The following is a 21,174-nucleotide window of genomic DNA, read 5'->3' as shown; positions in this document are numbered from 1 at the left end:
TTGTGGACGGGGAATGTGTCTGCTTATTGTTGTATTGTCCTCTCCCCAGCGCTTAGTGCACTGCTCTGCACACAGAAAGCGCTCAAAATATACAAGGGACTGGCTGACTAGTGAATTAACTTAGCCCTGCAGATAAGTACCAGCTCAGGCTGGTATCAGGCTGGAAACCATCCCTTAGTCAATCAATCCATCAATCATATTTATTGAGCGCTTACTGTGTGCAGAGCACTGTACTAAGCGCTTGGAAAGTACAAGTTGGCACCATATAGAAACAGTCCCTACCCAACAGTGTGCTCACAGTCTAGAAGGGGGAGAGCTCATTCATTCATTTATTCATTCAATCGTATTTATTGAGCACTTACTGTGTGCAGAGCACTGTACTAAGTGCTTGGGAAGTACAAGTTGGCAACATATAGAGACAGTCCCTACCCAACAGTGGGCTCACGGTCTAGAAGGGGGAGAGCTCATTCATTCATTTATTCATTCAATTGTATTTATTGAGCGCTTACTGTGTGCAGAGCACTGGACTAAGCACTTGGGAAGTACAAGTTGGCAACATATAGAGACAGTCCCTACCCAACAGTGGGCTCACAGTCTAGAAGGGGGAGAGCTCATTCATTCATTTATTCATTCAATCGTATTTATTGAGCGCTTACTGTGTGCAGAGCACTGTACTGAGCGCTTGGGAAGTACAAGTGGGCAACATGTAGTCTTGTGATTGACATCTCTCTGAGTAGCACAGATTGGGGCACCAACATGTGCGTTTTGGGTGGCTGTCGGCGGAAAGGGAAGGATCTCATCTGTAAAATGGGGATAATAATAATAATGAGGGTATTTGTTAAGCACTTACTATGTGCGAAGCACTGTTCTAAGCGCTGGGGGGGATACAAGGTGATCAGGTTGTCCCACACGGGGCTCACAGTCTTAATCCCCATTTTACAGATGAGGTAACTGAGGCCCAGAGAAGTGAAGTGAGAAGCACTTATGAGAAGCAGCATGTCTCAGCGGAAAGAGCATGGGCTTTGGAGTCAGAGGTCATGGGTTCAAATCCCGGATCCACCAACTATCAGCTGGGTGACTTTGGGCAAGTCACTTCACTTCTCTGTGCCTCAATTCCCTCATCTGTAAAATGGGGATTAAGACTGTGAGCCCCCCATGGGACAACTTCATCACCTTGTAACCTCCCCAGTGCTTAGAACAGTGCTTTGCACATAGTAAGCGCTTAATAAATGCCATCATTATTATTATTATTGTATCTCCCCCAGCGCTTAGAACAGTGTTGGCACATAGTAAGCACTTAACAAATGCCATCATTGTTATTATTATTGTATCTCCCCCAGCACTTAGAACAGTGCTTGGCAGATAGTAAGCGCTTAATAAATGCCATCATTATTATTATTATTGTATCTCCCCCAGCACTTAGAACAGTGCTTGGCAGATAGTAAGCGCTTAATAAATGCCATCATTGTTATTATCATTGTATCTTCCCCAGTGCTTAGAACAGTGCTTGGCAGATAGTAAGTGCTTAAAAAATGCCATCATTATTATTATTAGTGTATCCTCCCCAGTGCTTAGAACAGTGCTTTGCACATAGTAAGCGCTTAATAAATGCCATCATTATTATTAGTGTATCCTCCCCAGTGCTTAGAACAGTGCTTTGCCATAGTAACCACTTAATAAATGCCATCATTATTATTATTATTGTGTCCTTCCCAGTGCTTAGAACAGTGCTTTGCACATAGTAAGAGCTTAATAAATGCCATCGTTATTATTATTATTGTATCTCCCCCAGCACTTAGAACAGTGCTTGGCAGATAGTAAGCACTTAATAAATGCCATCATTATTATTATTATTGTATCTCCCCCAGCACTTAGAACAGTGCTTGGCAGATAGTAAGCGCTTAATAAATGCCATCATTATTATTATTATTGTATCTCCCCCAGTGCTTAGAACAGTGCTTTGCACATAGTAAGTGCCTAATAAATGCCATCATTATTATTATTATTATTATTGTATCTCCCCCAGCGCTTAGAACAGTGCTTGGCACATAGTAAGCGCTTAATAAATGCCATCATTATTATTATTATTGTATCTCCCCCAGCACTTAGAACAGTGCTTGGCAGATAGTAAGCGCTTAATAAATGCCATCATTATTATTATTATTGTATCTCCCCCAGTGCTTAGAACAGTGCTTTGCACATAGTAAGTGCTTAATAAATGCCATCATTATTATTATTATTATTATTGTATCTCCCCCAGCGCTTAGAACAGTGCTTGGCACATAGTAAGCGCTTAATAAATGCCATCATTATTATTATTATTGTATCTCCCCCAGCACTTAGAACAGTGCTTGGCAGATAGTAAGTGCTTAATAAATGCCATCATTATTATTATTATTGTATCTCCCCCAGTGCTTAGAACAGTGCTTTGCACATAGTAAGTGCTTAATAAATGCCATCATTATTATTATTATTATTGTATCTCCCCCAGCGCTTAGAACAGTGCTTGGCACATAGTAAGCGCTTAATAAATGCCATCATCATTATTATTATTATTATTGTATCTCCCCCAGCGCTTAGAACAGTGCTTGGCGGATAGTAAGCGCTTAGCAAGTATCATCATCATTATTATTGGAGGGATGGGAGTTGGGGGGACAGGGTGAGGGTGTCTAGTGACTGATTTGATCCCACCCGGCAGGTGCCCCACTGGTGGAATTGGGAGCCCGTGGCCCCTGGGGGCCTCCCGGCCCAGCGGAGGAGTCGTGCTCGGTGTGGACAGGTAAGTGGGCCTGGGGCCGGGGGAGCTGAGAGGTGAAGCCCACCGGACGGACAATCAATCAATCAATCAATCAATTGTATTTATTGAGTGCTTACTGTGTGCAGAGCACTGTACTAAGCGCTTGGGAAGTCCAAGTTGGCAACATATAGAGACGGTCCCTACCCAACGGTGGGCTCACAGTCTAGAAGGGGGACAAGCCTGCCAAGCCACATGGCCTATGGGTAGAGCCCGGGCCCTGGAGTCGGAAAGTCCTGGGTTCTAATCCCGGCTCCACCGCATGTCTGCTGGGTGACGTGGCTCAGTGGAAAGAGCCCGGGCTTTGGAGTCAGAGCTCATGGGTTCAAATCCCGGCTCCTCCAACTGTCAGCTGTGTGACTTTGGATAGTCACTTCACTTCTCTGGGCCTCAGTTACCTCATCTGGAAAATGGGGATTAAAACTGTGAGCCCCCCGTGGGACAACCTGATCACCTACTAGATCACCTAGTAATAATAATAATAATAATAATTATTATTATTATTATTAAGTCACTTCACTTCTCTGGGCCTCAGTGACCTCATCTGGAAAATGGGGATTAAAACTGTGAGCCCCCCCCGTGGGACAACCTGATCACCTTGTAACCTCCCCAGGGCTTAGAACAGTGCTTTGCACATAGTAAGCGCTTAACAAATACCATCATCATTATTATTATTAAGTCACTTCACTTCTCTGGGCCTCAGTGACCTCATCTGGATAATGGGGATTAAAACTGTGAGCCCCCTGTGGGACAACCTGATCACCTACTAGATCACCTAGTAATAATAATAATAATAATTATTATTATTATTATTATTAAGTCACTTCACTTCTCTGGGCCTCAGTGACCTCATCTGGAAAATGGGGATTAAAACTGTGAGCCCCCCCCGTGGGACAACCTGATCACCTTGTAACCTCCCCAGCGCTTAGAACAGTGCTTTGCACATAGTAAGCGCTTAACAAATACCATCATCATTATTATTATTAAGTCACTTCACTTCTCTGGGCCTCAGTGACCTCATCTATCCTATTTATTTTATTTTGTTGGTATGTTTGGTTTTGTTCTCTGTCTCCCCCTTTTAGACTGTGAGCCCACTGTTGGGGAGGGACTGTCTCTATGTGTTGCCCATTTGTACTTCCCAAACGCTTAGTACAGTGCTCTGCACATAGTAAGCGCTCAATAAACACGATTGATGATGATGATGATGATGATGAAAATGGGGATTAAAACGGTGAGCCCCCCATGGGACAACCTGATCACCTACTAGATCACCTAGTAATAATAATAATAATAATAATAATTATTATTATTATTATTAAGTCACTTCACTTCTCTGGGCCTCAGTGACCTCATCTGTAAAATGGGGATTAAAACTGTGAGCCCCCCCGTGGGACAACCTGATCACCTTGTAACCTCCCCAGCGCTTAGAACAGTGCTTTGCACATAGTAAGCGCTTAACAAATACCATCATCATTATTATTATTAAGTCACTTCACTTCTCTGGGCCTCAGTGACCTCATCTGGAAAATGGGGATTAAAACTGTGAGCCCCCCCGTGGGACAACCTGATCACCTACTAGATCACCTAGTAATAATAATAATTATTACTATTATTATTATTATTATTAAGTCACTTCACTTCTCTGGGCCTCAGTGACCTCATCTGTAAAATGGGGATTAAAACAGTGAGCCCCCTGTGGGACAACCTGATCACCTAGTAACCTCCCCAGTGCTTAGAACAGTGCTTTGCACATAGTAAGCGCTTAACAAATACCATCATTATTATTACTATTATTATTAATTCATTCAATCGTATTTCTTGAGCGCTTACTGTGTGCAGCGCACTGTACTAAGCACTTGGAAAGTCCAAGTCGGCAACATCTAGAGACGGTCCCTACCCAACAACGGGCTCACAGTCTAGAAGGGGGAGACAGACAACAAAACAAAACATGTGGACGTGTGTCAAGTTGTCAGAACCCACTGTTGGGTAGGGACCGTCTCTATATGTTGCCAACTTGTACTTCCCAAGCGCTTAGTACAGTGCTCTGCACACAGTAAGCGCTCAATAAATACGATTGAATGAATGAACAAATAGAATTAAAGCTAGATGCGCATCATTAACAAGATAGATAGAACAGTAAATATGTTCAAGTAAAATAAATAGAAAATCTGTACAAACATATATACAGGTGCTGTGGGGAATATACAGGCACTTCACTTCTCTGGAACTCAGTTCCCTCATCTGGAAAATGGGGAGTCAATCTTCAAAGCCCTACTGAGAGCTCACCTCCTCCAGGAGGCCTTCCCAGACTGAGCCCCCTTTTTCCTCTCCTCCTCCCCATCCCCCCGCCCTCCCTCCTTCCCCTCCCTGTATGTTTGTACAGATTTATTACTTTATTTATTTAACGTGTACATATTTACTATTATATTTATTTTGTTAATGCTGTGCATAGAGCTAGAATTCTATGTGTTCTGACGATTCTGACACCTGTCCACATGTTTTGTTTTGTTGTCTGCCTCCCCCTTCTAGACTGTGAGCCCGTTGTTGGGTAGGGACCGCCTCTGTCTGTTGCCGACTTGTACTTCCCAAGCGCTTAGTACAGTGCTCTGCACCCAGTAAGTGCTCAATAAATACGATTGAATGAATGAATGAACCTTACTCCCTCCTACATAGAGGCCTTTCCCAACCAAGCCCTCATTTCCCCTTCTCCCACTCCTTTGGGCATCACCCTTGCATCATCATCATCAATCGTATTTATTGAGCACTTACTGTGTGCAGAGCACTGTACTAAGCGCTTGGGAAGTACAAGTTGGCAACATCTAGAGACAGTCCCTACCCAACAGTGGGCTCACAGTCTAGAAGGGGGAGACAGACGACAAAACAAAATGTATTAACAAAATAAAATAAATAGAATAGATATGTACAAGTAAAATAGAGTAACAAATATGTACAAACATATATATATATATAAATAGAGTAACAAATATGTACAAACATATATACATATATACAGGTGCTGTGGGGAAGGGAAGGAGGTAAGATGGGGGGGATGGAGAGGGGGACGAGGGGGAGAGGAAGGAAGGGGGTTCAGTCTGGGAAGGCCTCCAATCAATCAATCAATCGTATTTATTGAGCGCTTACTATGTGCAGAGCACTGTACTATGAGCCTTCACTAGGATAGCAGTGTGGCCGAGTGGATAGAGCCTGGGCTTGGGAGTCAGAAGTAGCGGGTTCTAATCCTGACTTCGCCCCTTGTCTGCTGTGTGCCCTTGGACCAGTCACTTCACTTCTCTGGGCCTCAGTTCCCTCATCAGCAAAAACGGGGATTGAGACTGTGAGCCCCACGCGGGCAGGGACTGTGTCCAACCCAATTTGCTTGTATCCACCCCAGAGCTTAGTACAGTGCCTGACACGTGGTAAGTGCTTAACAAATACCATCATTATTATTATTATTATTATTGTTATTATTATTATTATCATTCTCTGGGCCTCAGTTCCTTCATCTGAAAAAATGGGGATTGAGACTTTGCGCCCCATGTGGACCAGGGATTGTGTCCAACCCGATTTGCTAATATCCATCCCAGCGCTTAGTAATAATAATAATGATAAGCATTATCATTGATAATGATAAGCATCAGCTGAGAAGCAGTGTGGCTCAGTGGAAAGAGCCCGGGCTTGGGAGTTAGAGGTCATGGGTTCTAATCCTGGCTCCGCCACTTGTCTGCTGTGTGACTGTGGGTAAGTCACTTCACTTCTCTGTGCCTCAGTAACCTCATCTGTAAAATGGGGATTAAGACTGTGAGCCCCATGTGGGACAACCTGATGCCTTGTATCTACCTCAGCGCTTAGAACAGTGCTTGGCACTTAGTAGGCGCTTAACAAATACCACCATTATTATTATTATTACAAGCAAATCGAGGTACAGTGCCTGGCACCTAGTTAGTGTTTAACAAATATCATCACCATTAATAATAATGGCATTTGTTAAGCGCTTACTGTGTGCAAAGCACTGTTCTAAGCGCTGGGGGAGATACTCCTGTATATGTATATATGTTTGTACATATTTATTACTCTATCTATTTTACTTGTACATATTTATTCTACTTATTTTATTTTGTTAATAAGTTTTGTTTTGTTGTCTGTCTCCCCCTTCTACACTGTGAAATCACTGTTGGGTAGGGACCGTCTCTATATATTGCCAACTTGGACTTCCCAAGCGCTTAGTCCAGTGCTCTGCACACAGTAAGCGCTCAATAAATACGACTGAATGAATGAATGAATCAGGTTGTCCCACATGGGGCTCACAGTCTTAATCCCCATTTTCCAGATGAGGTCACTGAGGCCCAGAGAAGTGAAGTGACTTGCCCAGAGTCACCCAGCTAGCTCTCTTCCTCCCTTCAAGGCCCTACTGAGAGCTCACCTCCTCCAGGAGGCCTTCCCACACTCAGCCCCCTCCTTCCTCTCCCCCTCGTCCCCCTCTCCATTCCCCCCGTCTTACCTCCTTCCCTTCCCCACAGCACCTGGATATATGTACATATGTTTGTACAGATTTATTACTCTATTTTACTTGTACATATCTATTCTATTTATTTTATTTTGTTAACATGTTTGGTTTTGTTCTCTGTCTCCCCCTTCTAGACTGTGAGCCCACTGTTGGGTAGGGACCGTCTCTAGATGTTGCCAACTTGGACTTCCCAAGCGCTTAGTCCAGTGCTCTGCACACAGTAAGCGCTCAATAAATACGACTGAATGAATGAATGAATATTTATTTTATTTGTACATATTTATTCTATTTATTTTATTTTATTAATATGTTCTGTCTTGTCTGTCTCCCCCTTCTAGACTGTGAGCCCACTGTCGGGTAGGGACCGTCTCTATATGTTGCCAACTTGGACTTCCCAAGTGCTTAGTCCAGTGCTCAGCACACAGAAAGCGCTCAATAAATACTATTGAATGAATGAATGAATATTTATTTTATTTGCACATATCTATTCTATTTATTTTATTTTGTTAATATGCTCTGCCTTGTTGGCCGTCTCCCCCTTCTAGACTGTGAGCCCGCTGTTGGGTAGGGATTGTCTCTATATGTTCCCAAGCGCTTAGTACAGTGCCCTGCACACAGTAAGTGCTCAATAAATACGATTGATTGATTGATTGGTGGAGCCGGCATTAGAACCCACGGTCTCTGACCCCCAAGGCCGGGCTCTTTCCACTGAGCCACGCTGCTTATTATTATTTTTACGATTGGCCCAGGTTCCAGATCTTCTGAAAGCCCCTCACCCTCCTGCATCCCCCTGCAGGTGCCACCCCCTACGAGGTGCCAGAGTACCCCCAGTCTGCCCCCGCCGAGGACAGCAGGACTTGGACAGGCCTGGATCCAGTTCAGCCAGCCGGCCCCCTCGCCGTCCTCCCCCAGGAGCAGCCCACGCCTCCGCTCGCCAACCCTGCCCCTCCGGCCTGCAGCCCAGGTGAGGGGTGAGGGGACGATAGTAATAATAATAATAATAATAATGATGGCATTTGTTCATTCATTCATTCATTCAATGGTATTTATTGAGCGCTTACTGCGTGCAGAGCACTGGACTAAGCGCTTGGGAAGTCCAAGTTGGCACCATATAGAGGCGGTCCCTACCCAACAGTGGGCTCACAGTCTAGAAGCTCTTACTATGTGCAAAGCACTGTTCTAAGCGCTGGATAAGCCTCTGGGGGTGGGGGGGAGGGAGACCGTTGTTGGGTCAGGACCGTCTCTATATGTTGCCAACAAGCGCTTAGTCCAGTGCTCTGCACACAGTAAGCGCTCCGTAAATACGAGGCCTTCTCACCTCCTCCATTCATTCATTCATTCAATCGTATTTATTGAGTGCTTACTGTGTGCAGAGCACTGGACTAAGCGCTTGGGAAGTCCAAGTTGGCACATATAGAGGCGGTCCCTACCCAACAGTGGGCTCACAGTCTAGAAGGGGGAGACAGAGAACAAAACAAAGCAGATTAAGAAAATAAAATAGGTAGAATAAATATGTACAAGTAAAATAAATAGAGTAATAAATGCGTACAAACATATATACATATATCCAGGTGCTGTGGGGAGGGGAAGGAGGTAAGGTGGGGGGGATGGAGAGGGGGAGGAGGGGCAAAGGAAGGAGGGAGCTCAGTCTGGGAGGAGGGGGCTCAGTCTGGGGCCTTCCCAGACTGAGCCCCCTCCTTCGTCTCCCCCTCATCCCCCTCCCCATCCCCCCCGGCTTACCTCCTTCCCCTCCCCACAGCACCTGGATATATGTTTGTACATATTTATTACTCTATTTTATTTGTAAATATTTATTCTATTCATTTTATTTTGTTAATATGTTCTGTCTTGTTGTCCGTCTCCCCCTCCTAGATTGTGAGCCCGCTGTTGGGTAGGGACCGTCTCTCTATGTTACCAACTTGGACTTCCCAAGCGCTCAGTCCAGTGCTCTGCACACAGTAAGCGCTCAGTAAATACGATTGAATGAATGAATGAATATTTATTTGTACATATTTATTCTATATATTTTATTTTGTTAATATGTTCTGTCTTGTTGTCCGTCTCCCCCTTCTAGACTGTGAGCCCGCTGTTGGGTAGGGACCGTCTCTCTATGTTGCCAACTTGGACTTCCCAAGCGCTCAGCCCAGTGCTCTGCACACAGTAAGCGCTTAGGAAATACGGTGGAATGAATGAATACGATGGAATGAATGAATCAATCAGTCGTATTTATTGAGCGCTTACTGTGTGCAGAGCAATGTACTAAGCGCTTGGGAAGTACAAGTTGGCAATATATAGAGACAATCCCTCTATGTATGAATGAATGTATGTATGTATGTATCAATCAATCAATTAATCGTATATATTGAGCGCTTATTGTGTGCAGAGCACTGGCCTAAGCGCTTGGGAAGTACAAGTTGGCAACATATAGAGACAGCCCCTCTATGTATGAATGAATGTATGTATGAATGTATCAATCAATCAATCAATTGTATTTATTGAGCGCTTACTGTGTGCAGAGCAGTGGACTAAGCGCTTGGGAAGTACAAGTTGGCAACATAGAGAGACAGTCCCACTATGTATGAATGAATGTATGTATGACTGTATCAATCAATCAATCATATTTATTGAGCGCTTACTGTGTGCAGAGCACTGTACTAAGTGCTTGGGAAGTACAAGTTGGCAACATATAAAGACAGTCCCTCTATGTATGAATGAATGTATGTATGAATGTATCAATCAATCAGTCATATTTATTGAGCACTTACTGTGTGCAGAGCACTGTACTAAGTGCTTGGGAAGTACAAGTTGGCAACATATAGAGACAGTCCCTCTATGTATGAATGAATGTATGTATGAATGTATCAATCAATCAATCGTATTTATTGAGTGCTTACTGTGTGCAGAGCACTGGACTAAGCTCTTGGGAAGTACAAGTTGGCAACATATAGAGACAGTCCCTCTATGTATGAATGAATGTATGTATGAATGTATCAATCAATCAATCATATTTATTGAGCGCTTACTGTGTGCAGAGCACTGTACTAAATGCTTTGGGAAGTACAAGTTGGCAACATATGAATGAATGTATGTATGAATGTATGAATCCTTTCTCCCCGCCCCACTCCCCATGAGGTTCCTGGGGTCCGCAGGGTGGGCAGGCCCACTGACCATCATCTCTCCTCCTCCCCCGCCAGACCTCGGTGCCCGCGAGCTGGAGGTGACCATCCTGTACAAGGGGCGGCCAGTCCACTGGGCCACGGTGGTCCAGGGCCACTGCGTGCTGACGTCCTGCCAGGGCCCGGTGGGCGGCCACCCCTGCGACCCCCAGACGGTGCCATTCCCCAGCCCCGCCGAGCTGCCCGACCTGAAGCAGGTGCACTACACGCTGCAGCTCCTGGACCACGTAGGCCCCGGCCTGCAGGTCCAGCTGAGGGACCGGAAGCTGCTGGCCACACGCGGGGGCAAGTGCAAGGTATTCTGGGAGCTGGCCGGCAGACTGACCCCCCGAGGACCCCAATACGACCCCCAGACCAAGCCCCGCCTGCTCCCCCGCGACACTGAGACCCCCATCTTCGACTTCAACCACTTCCTGGGCGGTAAGTGACTCTGACTTCTGGACTGGGAGCCCACTGTTGGGTAGGGACCGTCTCTAGATGTTGCCAACTTGGACTTCCCGAGCGCTTAGTCCAGTGCCCTGCACACAGTAAGCGCTCAGTAAATGCGACTGAATTCATTCATTACTTATTTTATTTTGTTAATATGTTTTGTTGTCTGTCTCCCCCATCTAGACTGTGAGCCCACTCAATCAATCAATCAATCAATTGTATTTATTGAGCGCTTACTGTGTGCAGAGCACTGTACTAAGTGCTTGGGAAGTACAAGTTCGCAACATATAGAGACAGTCCCTATCCAACAGTGGGCTCACAGTCTCAAAGGGGGAGACAGAGAAAAAAACCAAACATACTAACAAAATAAAATAAATAGAATAGATATGTACAAGTAAAATAAATAAATAGAGTAATAAATATTTACAAACATATATACATATATACAGGTGCTGTGGGGAAGGGAAGGAGGTAAGGTGGGGGGATGGAGAAGGGGATGAGGGGGAGAGGAAGGAAGGGGCTGAATGTGGCTGAAGGCCTCCTGGAGGAGGTGAGCACTCAGTAGGAAGGGAGGAAGAGAGCTAGCTTGGCGGATGGGCAGAGGGAGGGCATTCCGGGCTCGGGGGAGGACATGGGCCAGGGGTCGATGGCGGGACAGGCGAGAGCGAGGTACGGTGAGGAGATCAGCGGTGGAGGAGCGGAGGGTGCGGACTGGGTTGGAGAAAGACAGAAGGGAGGTGAGGGACGAGGGGGCAAGGGGATGGATGGATGGACAGCCTGGAAGCCCAGGGTGAGGAGTTTCTGCCTGATGCACAGATTGATTGGTAGCCACTGGGGATTTTTGAGGAGGGGAATGACACGCCCAGAGCGTTTCTGGACAAAGACAATCTGGGCAGCAGCATGAAGTATGGATTGAAGTGGGGAGAGACACGAGGATGGAAGATCAGAGAGAAGGCTGACACAGTAGTCCAGACGGGATAGGATGAGAGCTTGAACGAGCAGGGTAGCGGTGTGGATGGAGAGGAAAGGGCAGATCTTGACGATGTTGCGGAGCTGAGACCGGCAGGTTTTGGTGACGGCTTGGATGTGAGGGGTGAATAAGGATGACACCAAGGTTGCGGGCTTGTGAGACGGGAAAGATGGTAGTGCCGTCAACGGAGATGGGAAAGTCAGGGAGAGGGCAAGGTTTGGGAGGGAAGACAAGGAGTTCAGTCTTGGACATGTTATGATTGAATTCATTCATTACTTATTTTATTTTGTTAATACGTTTTGTTCTCTGTCTCCCCCTTCTAGACTGTGAGCCCACTGTTGGGTAGGGACCGTCTCTATGTGTTGCTAACTTGTACTTCCCAAGTGCTTAGTCCAGTGCTCTGCACACAGTAAGAGCTCAATAAATACGATTGGATGAATGAATGAATGAATTAATGAATGAAAGTGACCCCCCGGGCCTCGTCAGTCTCACTCACTCAGTCATATTTATTGAGCGCTTACTGTGTGCAGAGCACTGTACTAAGCGCTTGGGAAGTACAATTCGGCAACAGATAAAGACGGTCCCTACCCAACAACAGGGTCACAGTCTAGAAGTGGGGAGACAGACAACAAAACAAGTAGACAGGTGTCAATACCATCAGAATAAATAATAATAATCATTATAATGTTGCTGCCAAAACCCCCCTCTCATTCATTTGTTCCTTCATTCAGTAGAATTTATTGAGCGCTTACTGTGTGCAGAGCACTGGACTAAGCGCTTGGGAAGTCCAAGTTGGCAACATCTAGAGACGGTCCCTACCCAACAGCGGGCTCACAGTCTAGAAGGGGGAGACAGACAACAAGACAGAACATATTAATAAAATAAAATAAATAGAATAAATATGTACAAATAAAATAGAATAATAAATATGTACAAGCATATGTACAGGTGCTGTGGGGAGGCGAAGGAGGTAAGGCCAGGGGGATGGGGAGGGGGAGGAAGGGGAGAGGATAAAAAACCTCTCTGGATTTATAATAATAATGATGGCATTTGTTAAGCGCTTACTATGTGCAAAACACTGTTCTAAGCGCTGGGGAGGATACAAGGTGATCAGGTTGTCCCACGTGGGGCTCACAGTCTTAATCCCCATTTTACAGATGAGGGAACTGAGGCCCAAGGAAGTGAAGTGACTTGCCCGAAGTCACACAGCTGACAATTGGCGGAGCCGGGACTTGAACCCGTGACCTCCGACTCCCAAGCCCGAGCTCTTTCCATTGAGCCACGCTGCTTCTCTTGAGCCCAGGGCTGGGGGGAGAGGGTGGGGAGAGGAGGGATGTCACCCCCATTTATAACAATAATAATAATGGCATTTGTTAAGCGCTTACTATGTGCCAAGCACTGTTCTCAGCGCCGATACAAGGTAATCAGGTTGACCCACATGGGGCTCACAGTCTTCATCCCCATTTTCCAGATAAGGTCACTGAGGCCCAGAGAAGGGACTTGCCCAAAGTCACCCAGCTGACAAGTGGCAGAGCCGAGATTAGAACCCACGACCCCCAAGCCCGGGCTCTTTCCACCGAGCCACGCTGCTGAGGAAACCCTTGGCACATAGTAAGCGCATAACAGATACCATCACTATTTAACCAGTCCAGAGAGCGTTTTTCTTTTCTTTTTACAATATTTGTTAAGCTCTTACTATGTGCCAGGCACTGTACTAAGTGCTGAGCGGGAGTGGAGATTTCACTCCTATTTTACAGCTAACAAGTCCAGAGAGGGTGTTTTTTCTTATGGCATCTGTAAAGCGCTTACTATGTGCCAGGCACTGTACTAAGTGCTGAGTGGGAGTGAGGATTTCACCCCTATTTTACAGCTAACAAGTCCAGAGAGGGTTTTTATTTTTATGGTATCTGTTAAGCGCTTACTAAGTGCCAGGCACTGTACTAAGTGCTGAGCGGGAGTGAGGATTTCACCCCAACAAGTCCAGAGAGGGTTTTTATTTTTATGGTGTCTGTTATGCGCTTTACTAAGTGCCAGGCACTGTACTAAGTGCTGAGCGGGAGTGAGGATTTCACCCCAACAAGTCCAGAGAGGGTTTTTTTTTTTTATGGTATCCGTTAAGCACTTACTAAGTGCCAGGCACTGTACTAAGTGCTGAGCGGGAGTGAGGATTTCACCCCAACAAGTCCATAGAGGGTTTTTTTTTAATGGTATCCGTTAAGCACTTACTAAGTGCCAGGCACTGTACCAAGTGCTGAGCGGGAGTGAGGATTTCACCGCTATTTTACAGCTAACAAGTCCAGAGAGGGTTTTTATTTTTATGGCATCTGTTAAGCGCTTACTAAGTGCCAGGCACTGTACTAAGTGTTGAGCGGGAGTGAGGATTTCACGCCTATTTTACAGCTAACAAGTCCAGAGAGGGTTTTTTTTTTTTTTTACGGTATCTGTTATGCACTTACTATGTGCCAGGCACTATACTAAGTGCTGAGTGGGAGTGAAGATTTCACGCCTATTTTATAGCTAAGAAGTCCAGAGAGGGTTTTTATTTTTATGGTATCTGTTAAGCGCTTACTAAGTGCCAGGCACTGTACTAAGTGCTGAGCGAGAGTGAGGATTTCACCCCCCAACAAGTCCAGAGAGGATTTTTTTTTTATGGTATCTGTTATGTGCGTACTATGTGCCAGGCTCTGTACTAAGTGCAGAGCGGGAGTGAGGATTTCACCCCTATTTTACAGCTAAGAAGTCCAGAGAGGGTTTTTATTTTTATGGTATCCGTTAAGCACTTACTAAGTGCCAGGCACTGTACTAAGTGTTGAGCGGGAGTGAGGATTTCACTCCTATTTTACAGCTAACAAGTCCGGGGGGGGGGGGGGGGGGGGCGGTTACGGTATCTGTTATGCGCTTACTATGTGCCAGGCACTATACTAAGTGCTGAGCGGGAGTGAAGATTTCACACCTATTTTATAGCTAAGTCCAGAGAGGGTTTTTATTTTTATGGTATCTGTTAAGCGCTTACTAAGTGCCAGGCACTGTACTAAGTGCTGAGCGGGAGTGAGGATTTCACCCCAACAAGTCCAGAGAGGGTTTTTTTTTTTTTATGGTATCTGTTATGCACTTACAAAGTGCCAGGCACTGTACTAAGTGCCGAGCGGGAGTTAGGATTTCACGCCTATTTTATAGGTGAGAAGTCCAGAGAGGGTTTTTATTTTTATGGTATCTGTTAAGCGCTTACTAAGTGCCAGGCACTGTACTAAGTGCTGAGTGGGAGTGAGGATTTCACCCCAACAAGTTCAGAGAGGGTTTTTTTATGGTATCTGTTATGTGCTTACTATGTGCCGGGCACTGTACTAAGTGCTGAGCAGGAGTGGGGATTTCACCCGTATTTTATAGCTAACAAGTCCAGAGAGGGTTTTTATTTTTATGGCATCCGTTAAGCGCTTACTAAGTTCCCGGCACTGTACTAAGTGCTAAGCGGGAGTGAGGATTTCACCCCAACAAGTCCATAGAGGGTTTTTTTTTAATGGTATCCGTTAAGCACTTACTAAGTGCCAGGCACTGTACCAAGTGCTGAGCGGGAGTGAGGATTTCACCGCTATTTTACAGCTAACAAGTCCAGAGAGGGTTTTTATTTTTATGGCATCTGTTAAGCGCTTACTAAGTGCCAGGCACTGTACTAAGTGCTGAGCGGGAGTGAGGATTTCACCCCTATTTTACAGCTAACAAGTCCAGAGAGGGTTTTTTTTTTACGGTATCTGTTATGCGCTTACTATGTGCCAGGCACTATACTAAGTGCTGAGCAGGAGTAGGGATTTCACCCCTATTTTACAGCTAACAAGTCCAGAGAGGGTTTTTTTCATGGTATCTGTTATGCGCTTACTGTGTGCCAGGCACTGTACTAAGTGCTGAGCGGGAGTGAAGATTTCACGCCTATTTTATAGCTAAGAAGTCCAGAGAGGGTTTTCATTTTTATGGTATCTGTTAAGCGCTTACTAAGTGCCAGGCACTGTACTAAGTGCTGAGCGGGAGTGAGGATTTCCCCCCAACAAGTCCAGAGAGGGGTTTTTTTTTATGGTGTCTGTTATGCGCTTTACTAAGTGCCAGGCACTGTATTAAGTGCTGAGCGGGAGTGAAGATTTCATGCCTATTTTATAGCTAAGAAGTCCAGAGAGGGTTTTTATTTTTATGGTATCTGTTAAGCGCTTACTAAGTGCCAGGCACTGTACTAAGTGCTGAGCAGGAGTAGGGATTTCACCCCTATTTTACAGCTAACAAGTCCAGAGAGGGTTTTTTTCATGGTATCTGTTATGCGCTTACTGTGTGCCAGGCACTGTACTAAGTGCTGAGCGGGAGTGAAGATTTCACGCCTATTTTATAGCTAAGAAGTCCAGAGAGGGTTTTCATTTTTATGGTATCTGTTAAGCGCTTACTAAGTGCCAGGCACTGTACTAAGTGCTGAGCGGGAGTGAGGATTTCCCCCCAACAAGTCCAGAGAGGGTTTTTTTTTTTATGGTGTCTGTTATGCGCTTTACTAAGTGCCAGGCACTGTATTAAGTGCTGAGCGGGAGTGAAGATTTCATGCCTATTTTATAGCTAAGAAGTCCAGAGAGGGTTTTTATTTTTATGGTATCTGTTAAGCGCTTACTAAGTGCCAGGCACTGTACTAAGTGCTGAGCGGGAGTGAGGATTTCACCCCTATTTTTCAGCTAACAAGTCCAGAGAGGGTTTTTTTTTTACGGTATCTGTTATGCGCTTACTATGTGCCAGGCACTATACTAAGTGCTGAGCGGAAGTGAGGATTTCACCCCTATTTTACAGCTAACAAGTCCAGAGAGGGGTTTTTTTACGGTATCTGTTATGCGCTTACTATGTGCCAGGCACTGTACTAAGTGCTGAGCAGGAGTGGGGATTTCACCTGTATTTTACAGCTAACAAGTCCAGAGAGGGTTTTTTTTATGGTGTCTGTTATGCGCTTTACTAAGTGCCAGGCACTGTACTAAGTGCTGAGCTGGAGTGAAGATTTCACGTCTATTTTATAGCTAAGAAGTCCAGAGAGGGTTTTTATTTTTATGGTATCTGTTAAGCGCTTACTAAGTGCCAGGCACTGTACTAAGTGCTGAGCAGGAGTGAGGATTTCACCTCAACAAGTCCAGAGAGGGTTTTTTTTTTTTACGGTATCTGTTATGCGCTTACTATGTGCCAGGCACTGTACTAAGTGCTGAGCAGGAGTGAAGATTTCACGCCTATTTTATAGCTAAGAAGTCCAGAGAGGGTTTTTATTTTTATGGTATCTGTTATGCGCTTACTATGTGCCAGGCACTGTACTAAGTGCTGAGTCGGAGTGAGGATTTCACCCCTATTTTACAGCTAAGAAGTCCAGAGAGGATTTTTATTTTTATGACATCTGTTAAGCACTTATTAAGTGCCAGGCACTGTACTAAGTGCTGAGCAGGAGTGGGGATTTCACCCCTATTTTACAGCTAAGAAGTCCAGAGAGGGTTTTTATTTTTATGGTATCCGTTAAGCACTTACTAAGTGCCAGACACTGTACTAAGTGCTGAGCGGGAGTGAGGATTTCACCCCTATTTTACAGCTAACAAGTCCAGAGAGGGTTTTTATTTTTATGGCATCTGTTAAGCGCTTACTAAGTGCCAGGCACTGTACTAAGTGCTGAGCGGGAGTGAGGATTTCACCCCTATTTTACAGCTAACAAGTCCAGAGAGGGTTTTTTTTTTACGGTATCTGTTATGTGCTTACTATGTACCAGGCACTGTACTAAGTGCTGAGCGGGAGTGAAGATTTCACGCCTATTTTATAGCTAAGTGCAGAGAGGGTTTTTATTTTTATGGTATCTGTTAAGCGCTTACTAAGTGCCAGGCACTGTACTAAGTGCTGAGCGGGATTGAGGATTTCACCCCAACAAGTCCAGAGAGGGGTTTTTTTTATGGTATCTGTTATGCGCTTACTATGTGTCAGGCACTGTACTAAGTGCTGAGCGGGAGTGAGGATTTCACCCCTATTTTACAGCTAACAAGTCCAGAGAGGGTTTTTTTATTACGGTATCTGTTATGCACTTACTATGTGCCAGGCACTGTACTAAGTGCTGAGCGGTAGTGAAGATTTCACGCCTATTTTATAGCTAAGAAGTCCAGAGAGGGTTTTTATTTTTATGGCATCTGTTAAGCGCTTACTAAGTGCCAGGCACCATACTAAGTGCTGAGCAGGAGTGGGGATTTCACCCGTATTTTACAGCTAACCAGTCCAGAGAGGGGTTTTTTTACGGTATCTGTTATGCGCTTACTATGTGCCAGGCACTGTACTAAGTGCTGAGTGGGAGTGAAGATTTCACACCTATTTTATAGCTAAGAAGTCCAGAGAGGGTTTTTATTTTTATGGTATCTGTTAAGCGCTTACTAAGTGCCAGGCACTGTACTAAGTGCTGAGCGGGAGTGAGGATTTCACCCCAACAAGTCCAGAGAGGGTTTTTTTTTTTACGGTATCCGTTATGCGCTTCCTGTGTGCCAGGCACTGTACTAAATGCTGAGCGGGAGTGAAGATTTCATGCCTATTTTATAGCTAAGAAGTGCAGAGAGGGTTTTTATTTTTATGGCATCTGTTAAGCGCTTACTAAGTGCCAGGCACCGTACTAAGTGCTGGGATGGATATAAGCTAATCAGGTTGGACCCAATCCCTGGGTTGGACCCGGCCTGCTGGGTGACCTTGGGCAAGTCATTCAACCTGAAATAGTAGGGCCTAGTGGATAGAGCCCGGGCCTGGGATTCTGCTGGGTGACCTCGGGGAAATCGCTTCACTTCTCTGGGCCTCAGTTCCCTCATCTGGAAAATGGGGATGAAGACAGTGAGCCCCATAATGATAATATTATTCTGATGATGATGATGATGATTGAATGAATGAATGACCACCTCCCCCGTCCCCTCGTCTCCCCCAGAGCTGAAGGATTTTCACGAGGGCCGGAGAAGTTCGTCCCCAGACTACACCATCTACCTGTCCTTCGGCCAGACCTTGTCGGCCGCCAAGCCCAAGGAGAAGAATCTCATCCTGGTGAAGGTCAGTCGGTCGTCGTGGCTACTTACTGAGCGCCGGGAAGAGCCCCCATCTAACATTAGGATGGACGCGTTCCCTGCCCGCCACGAACTCGGGGTCTCGGGGGTGGGGGGGAACTGAGGCCCAGCCCTGCGTCCGGAGGGGGGGGGAAACTGAGGCCTGGTGTCCGGAGGAGTGGGTGCGAGGCTGGGCCCACCGAGGGTGGCGGGGAAGGGGGCGAGGGGACACCGGGCTCACGCCTGGGCCTGTCGGCAGCTGGTGCCCAGGGTCTGTGCCCTGTACGTGGAGAAGGTACAGCGGGCGGGAGCGTCGTCCCTCAGCAGCGGCAGCCTCAGCCTCCACCTCTCCACCTCCATCGACGGCCTCTTGGACCTCGAAAGCTTCCTCATGGATCTCGACCCCCAGGGCTAGGGCCGGGCCTCCCTGCCTCCCGCCCGGCCGGCCCCTCGTCAGTCATTCGATCGTATTTATTGAGCGCTTACTGTGGGCAAAGCACTGGGCTGGGCGCTTGGGAAGTACAAGTTGGCAACATATAGAGACAGTCAATCAATCAATCAGTCAAATCGTATTTATTGAGCGCTTACAGTGGGCAGAGCACTGGACTAAGCGCTTGGGAAGCCCAAGTTGGCAACATCTAGGGACAGCGGGCTCACAGTCTAGAAGGGGGAGACGGACGACAAAACAAACCGTATTAAACTGACCGTCCGCCCTCGCTCACTCACTCAATCGTATTGATTGAATACGCCGAGAAGCAGCGCGGCTCAGGGGAAAAGAGCCCGGGCTTTGGGGTCGAATCCCGGCTCCGCCGCATGTCTGCTGTGTGACCTTGGGTGAGTCACTTCACTTCTCTGAGCCTCAGTTCCCTCATCTGGAAAATGGGGATTAAGACTGTGAGCCCTACGTGGGACAACTTGATCACCTTGTATCCTAGAACGGTGCTCTGCACATAGTAAGCGCTTAACCGACGCCATTATTATCTTCTATCAATCAATCAATCGTGTTTATTGAGCACTTACTGAGGGCAGAGCACTGTACTAAGCGCCTGGGAAGTACAAGTTGGCAACATATAGAGACAGTCCCTACCCAACAGTGGGCTCACAGTCTAGAAGGGGGAGACAGACAACAAAACTAAACATATTAACAAAATAAATAGAATACATAGGTACAAGTAAAATAAATAAATTCTTCTAGACTGTGAGCCCACTGTTGGGTAGGGACGGTCTCTATATGTTGCCAACTTGTACTTCCCCAGCGCTTAGTCCAGTGCTCTGCACACAGTAAGCGCTCAATAAATACGACTGAATGAATGAATGAATTTATTGAGCGCTTACTGTGTGCAGAGCACTGTACTAAGCGCTGGGGAAGTACAAATTGGCAACATATAGAGACGGTCCCTACCCAACAGCGGGCTCACAGTCTTGCCTTCATCCGACAAGATGCTAAACGCGGCTCCGGCCTGCTCCCGGAAGCCCCTCCGATCGGGAGTTTTCCCCTATTGCTTGGATTTGTAATAATAATGATGATGATGGTATTTGTTAAGCGCTTACTATGTGCAAAGCACTGTTCTAAGCGCTGGGGAGGTTACAAGGTGATCAAGGTGTCCCACGGGGGGCTCTCAGTTTTAATCCCCATTTTCCAGATGAGGTCACTGAGGCCCAGAGAAGTGAAGTGACTTGCCCAAAGTCACCCAGCTGGCAGTTGGCGGAGCCGGGATTGGAACCCATGACTTCTGACTCCAAAGCCCGGGCTCTTTCCACTGAGCCACGCTGCTTTGTACTTTTGGTACTGTTGATACGCGCTTCCTCACTTTCCCCTCCCCTTATTTATGTGCAGGTGCCCCCTACCCCCACCCTCCCCAGGAGGAATAGAAAATTGGGGAGAGACTACAGCTGGTTCTGTGCCTCAATCAGTCAATCAATCAATCGTATTTATTGAGCGCTTACTGTGTGCAAAGCACTGGGCTAAGCGCTTGGGAAGTACAAGTTGGCAACATCTAGAGACAGTCCCTACCCAACAGTGGGCTCACAGTCTAAGAGGGGGAGGCAGAGAACAAAACCAAACATACTAACAAAATAAAATAAATAGAATAGATATGTACAAGTAAAATAAATAAATAGAGTAAGCCTCAGTGGGCGGCTTCCCCCTCTTCCCCATCCCCCAGTGGAGGAGGGTCCTCAGACCTGGGGAGGGGAGGAGGGGTCCTCACCTCTAATCTGGGGATAATAATAATAATGTTGGTATT

The 21,174-nt window shown here is 46.1% G+C and overlaps 1 protein-coding gene across 2 annotated transcripts in view; it reads left to right on the top strand.

The window, feature by feature from the left end:
• The window catches only part of IRF7 (interferon regulatory factor 7), a 30,208-nt gene extending 10,803 nt beyond the window's left edge, over positions 1–19,405 (top strand). For both annotated transcript variants that reach the window (XM_038764833.1, XM_038764832.1), the window contains 5 exons: positions 2,699–2,779; positions 8,095–8,262; positions 10,493–10,894; positions 18,817–18,935; positions 19,188–19,405. In XM_038764833.1, the coding sequence (XP_038620761.1) occupies positions 2,699–2,779; positions 8,095–8,262; positions 10,493–10,894; positions 18,817–18,935; positions 19,188–19,343 (926 nt within the window). In that variant the 3' untranslated portion in view covers positions 19,344–19,405. The remainder of the gene's footprint in view (positions 1–2,698; positions 2,780–8,094; positions 8,263–10,492; positions 10,895–18,816; positions 18,936–19,187) is intronic.
• The last annotated feature ends 1,769 nt before the right edge of the window (positions 19,406–21,174 follow it).

This window comes from Tachyglossus aculeatus, chromosome 22 (genome assembly GCF_015852505.1).
Source record: "Tachyglossus aculeatus isolate mTacAcu1 chromosome 22, mTacAcu1.pri, whole genome shotgun sequence".
Classification (NCBI taxonomy): Eukaryota; Metazoa; Chordata; class Mammalia; order Monotremata; family Tachyglossidae; genus Tachyglossus; species Tachyglossus aculeatus.
This window is presented reverse-complemented; position numbering and strand designations above follow the sequence as displayed.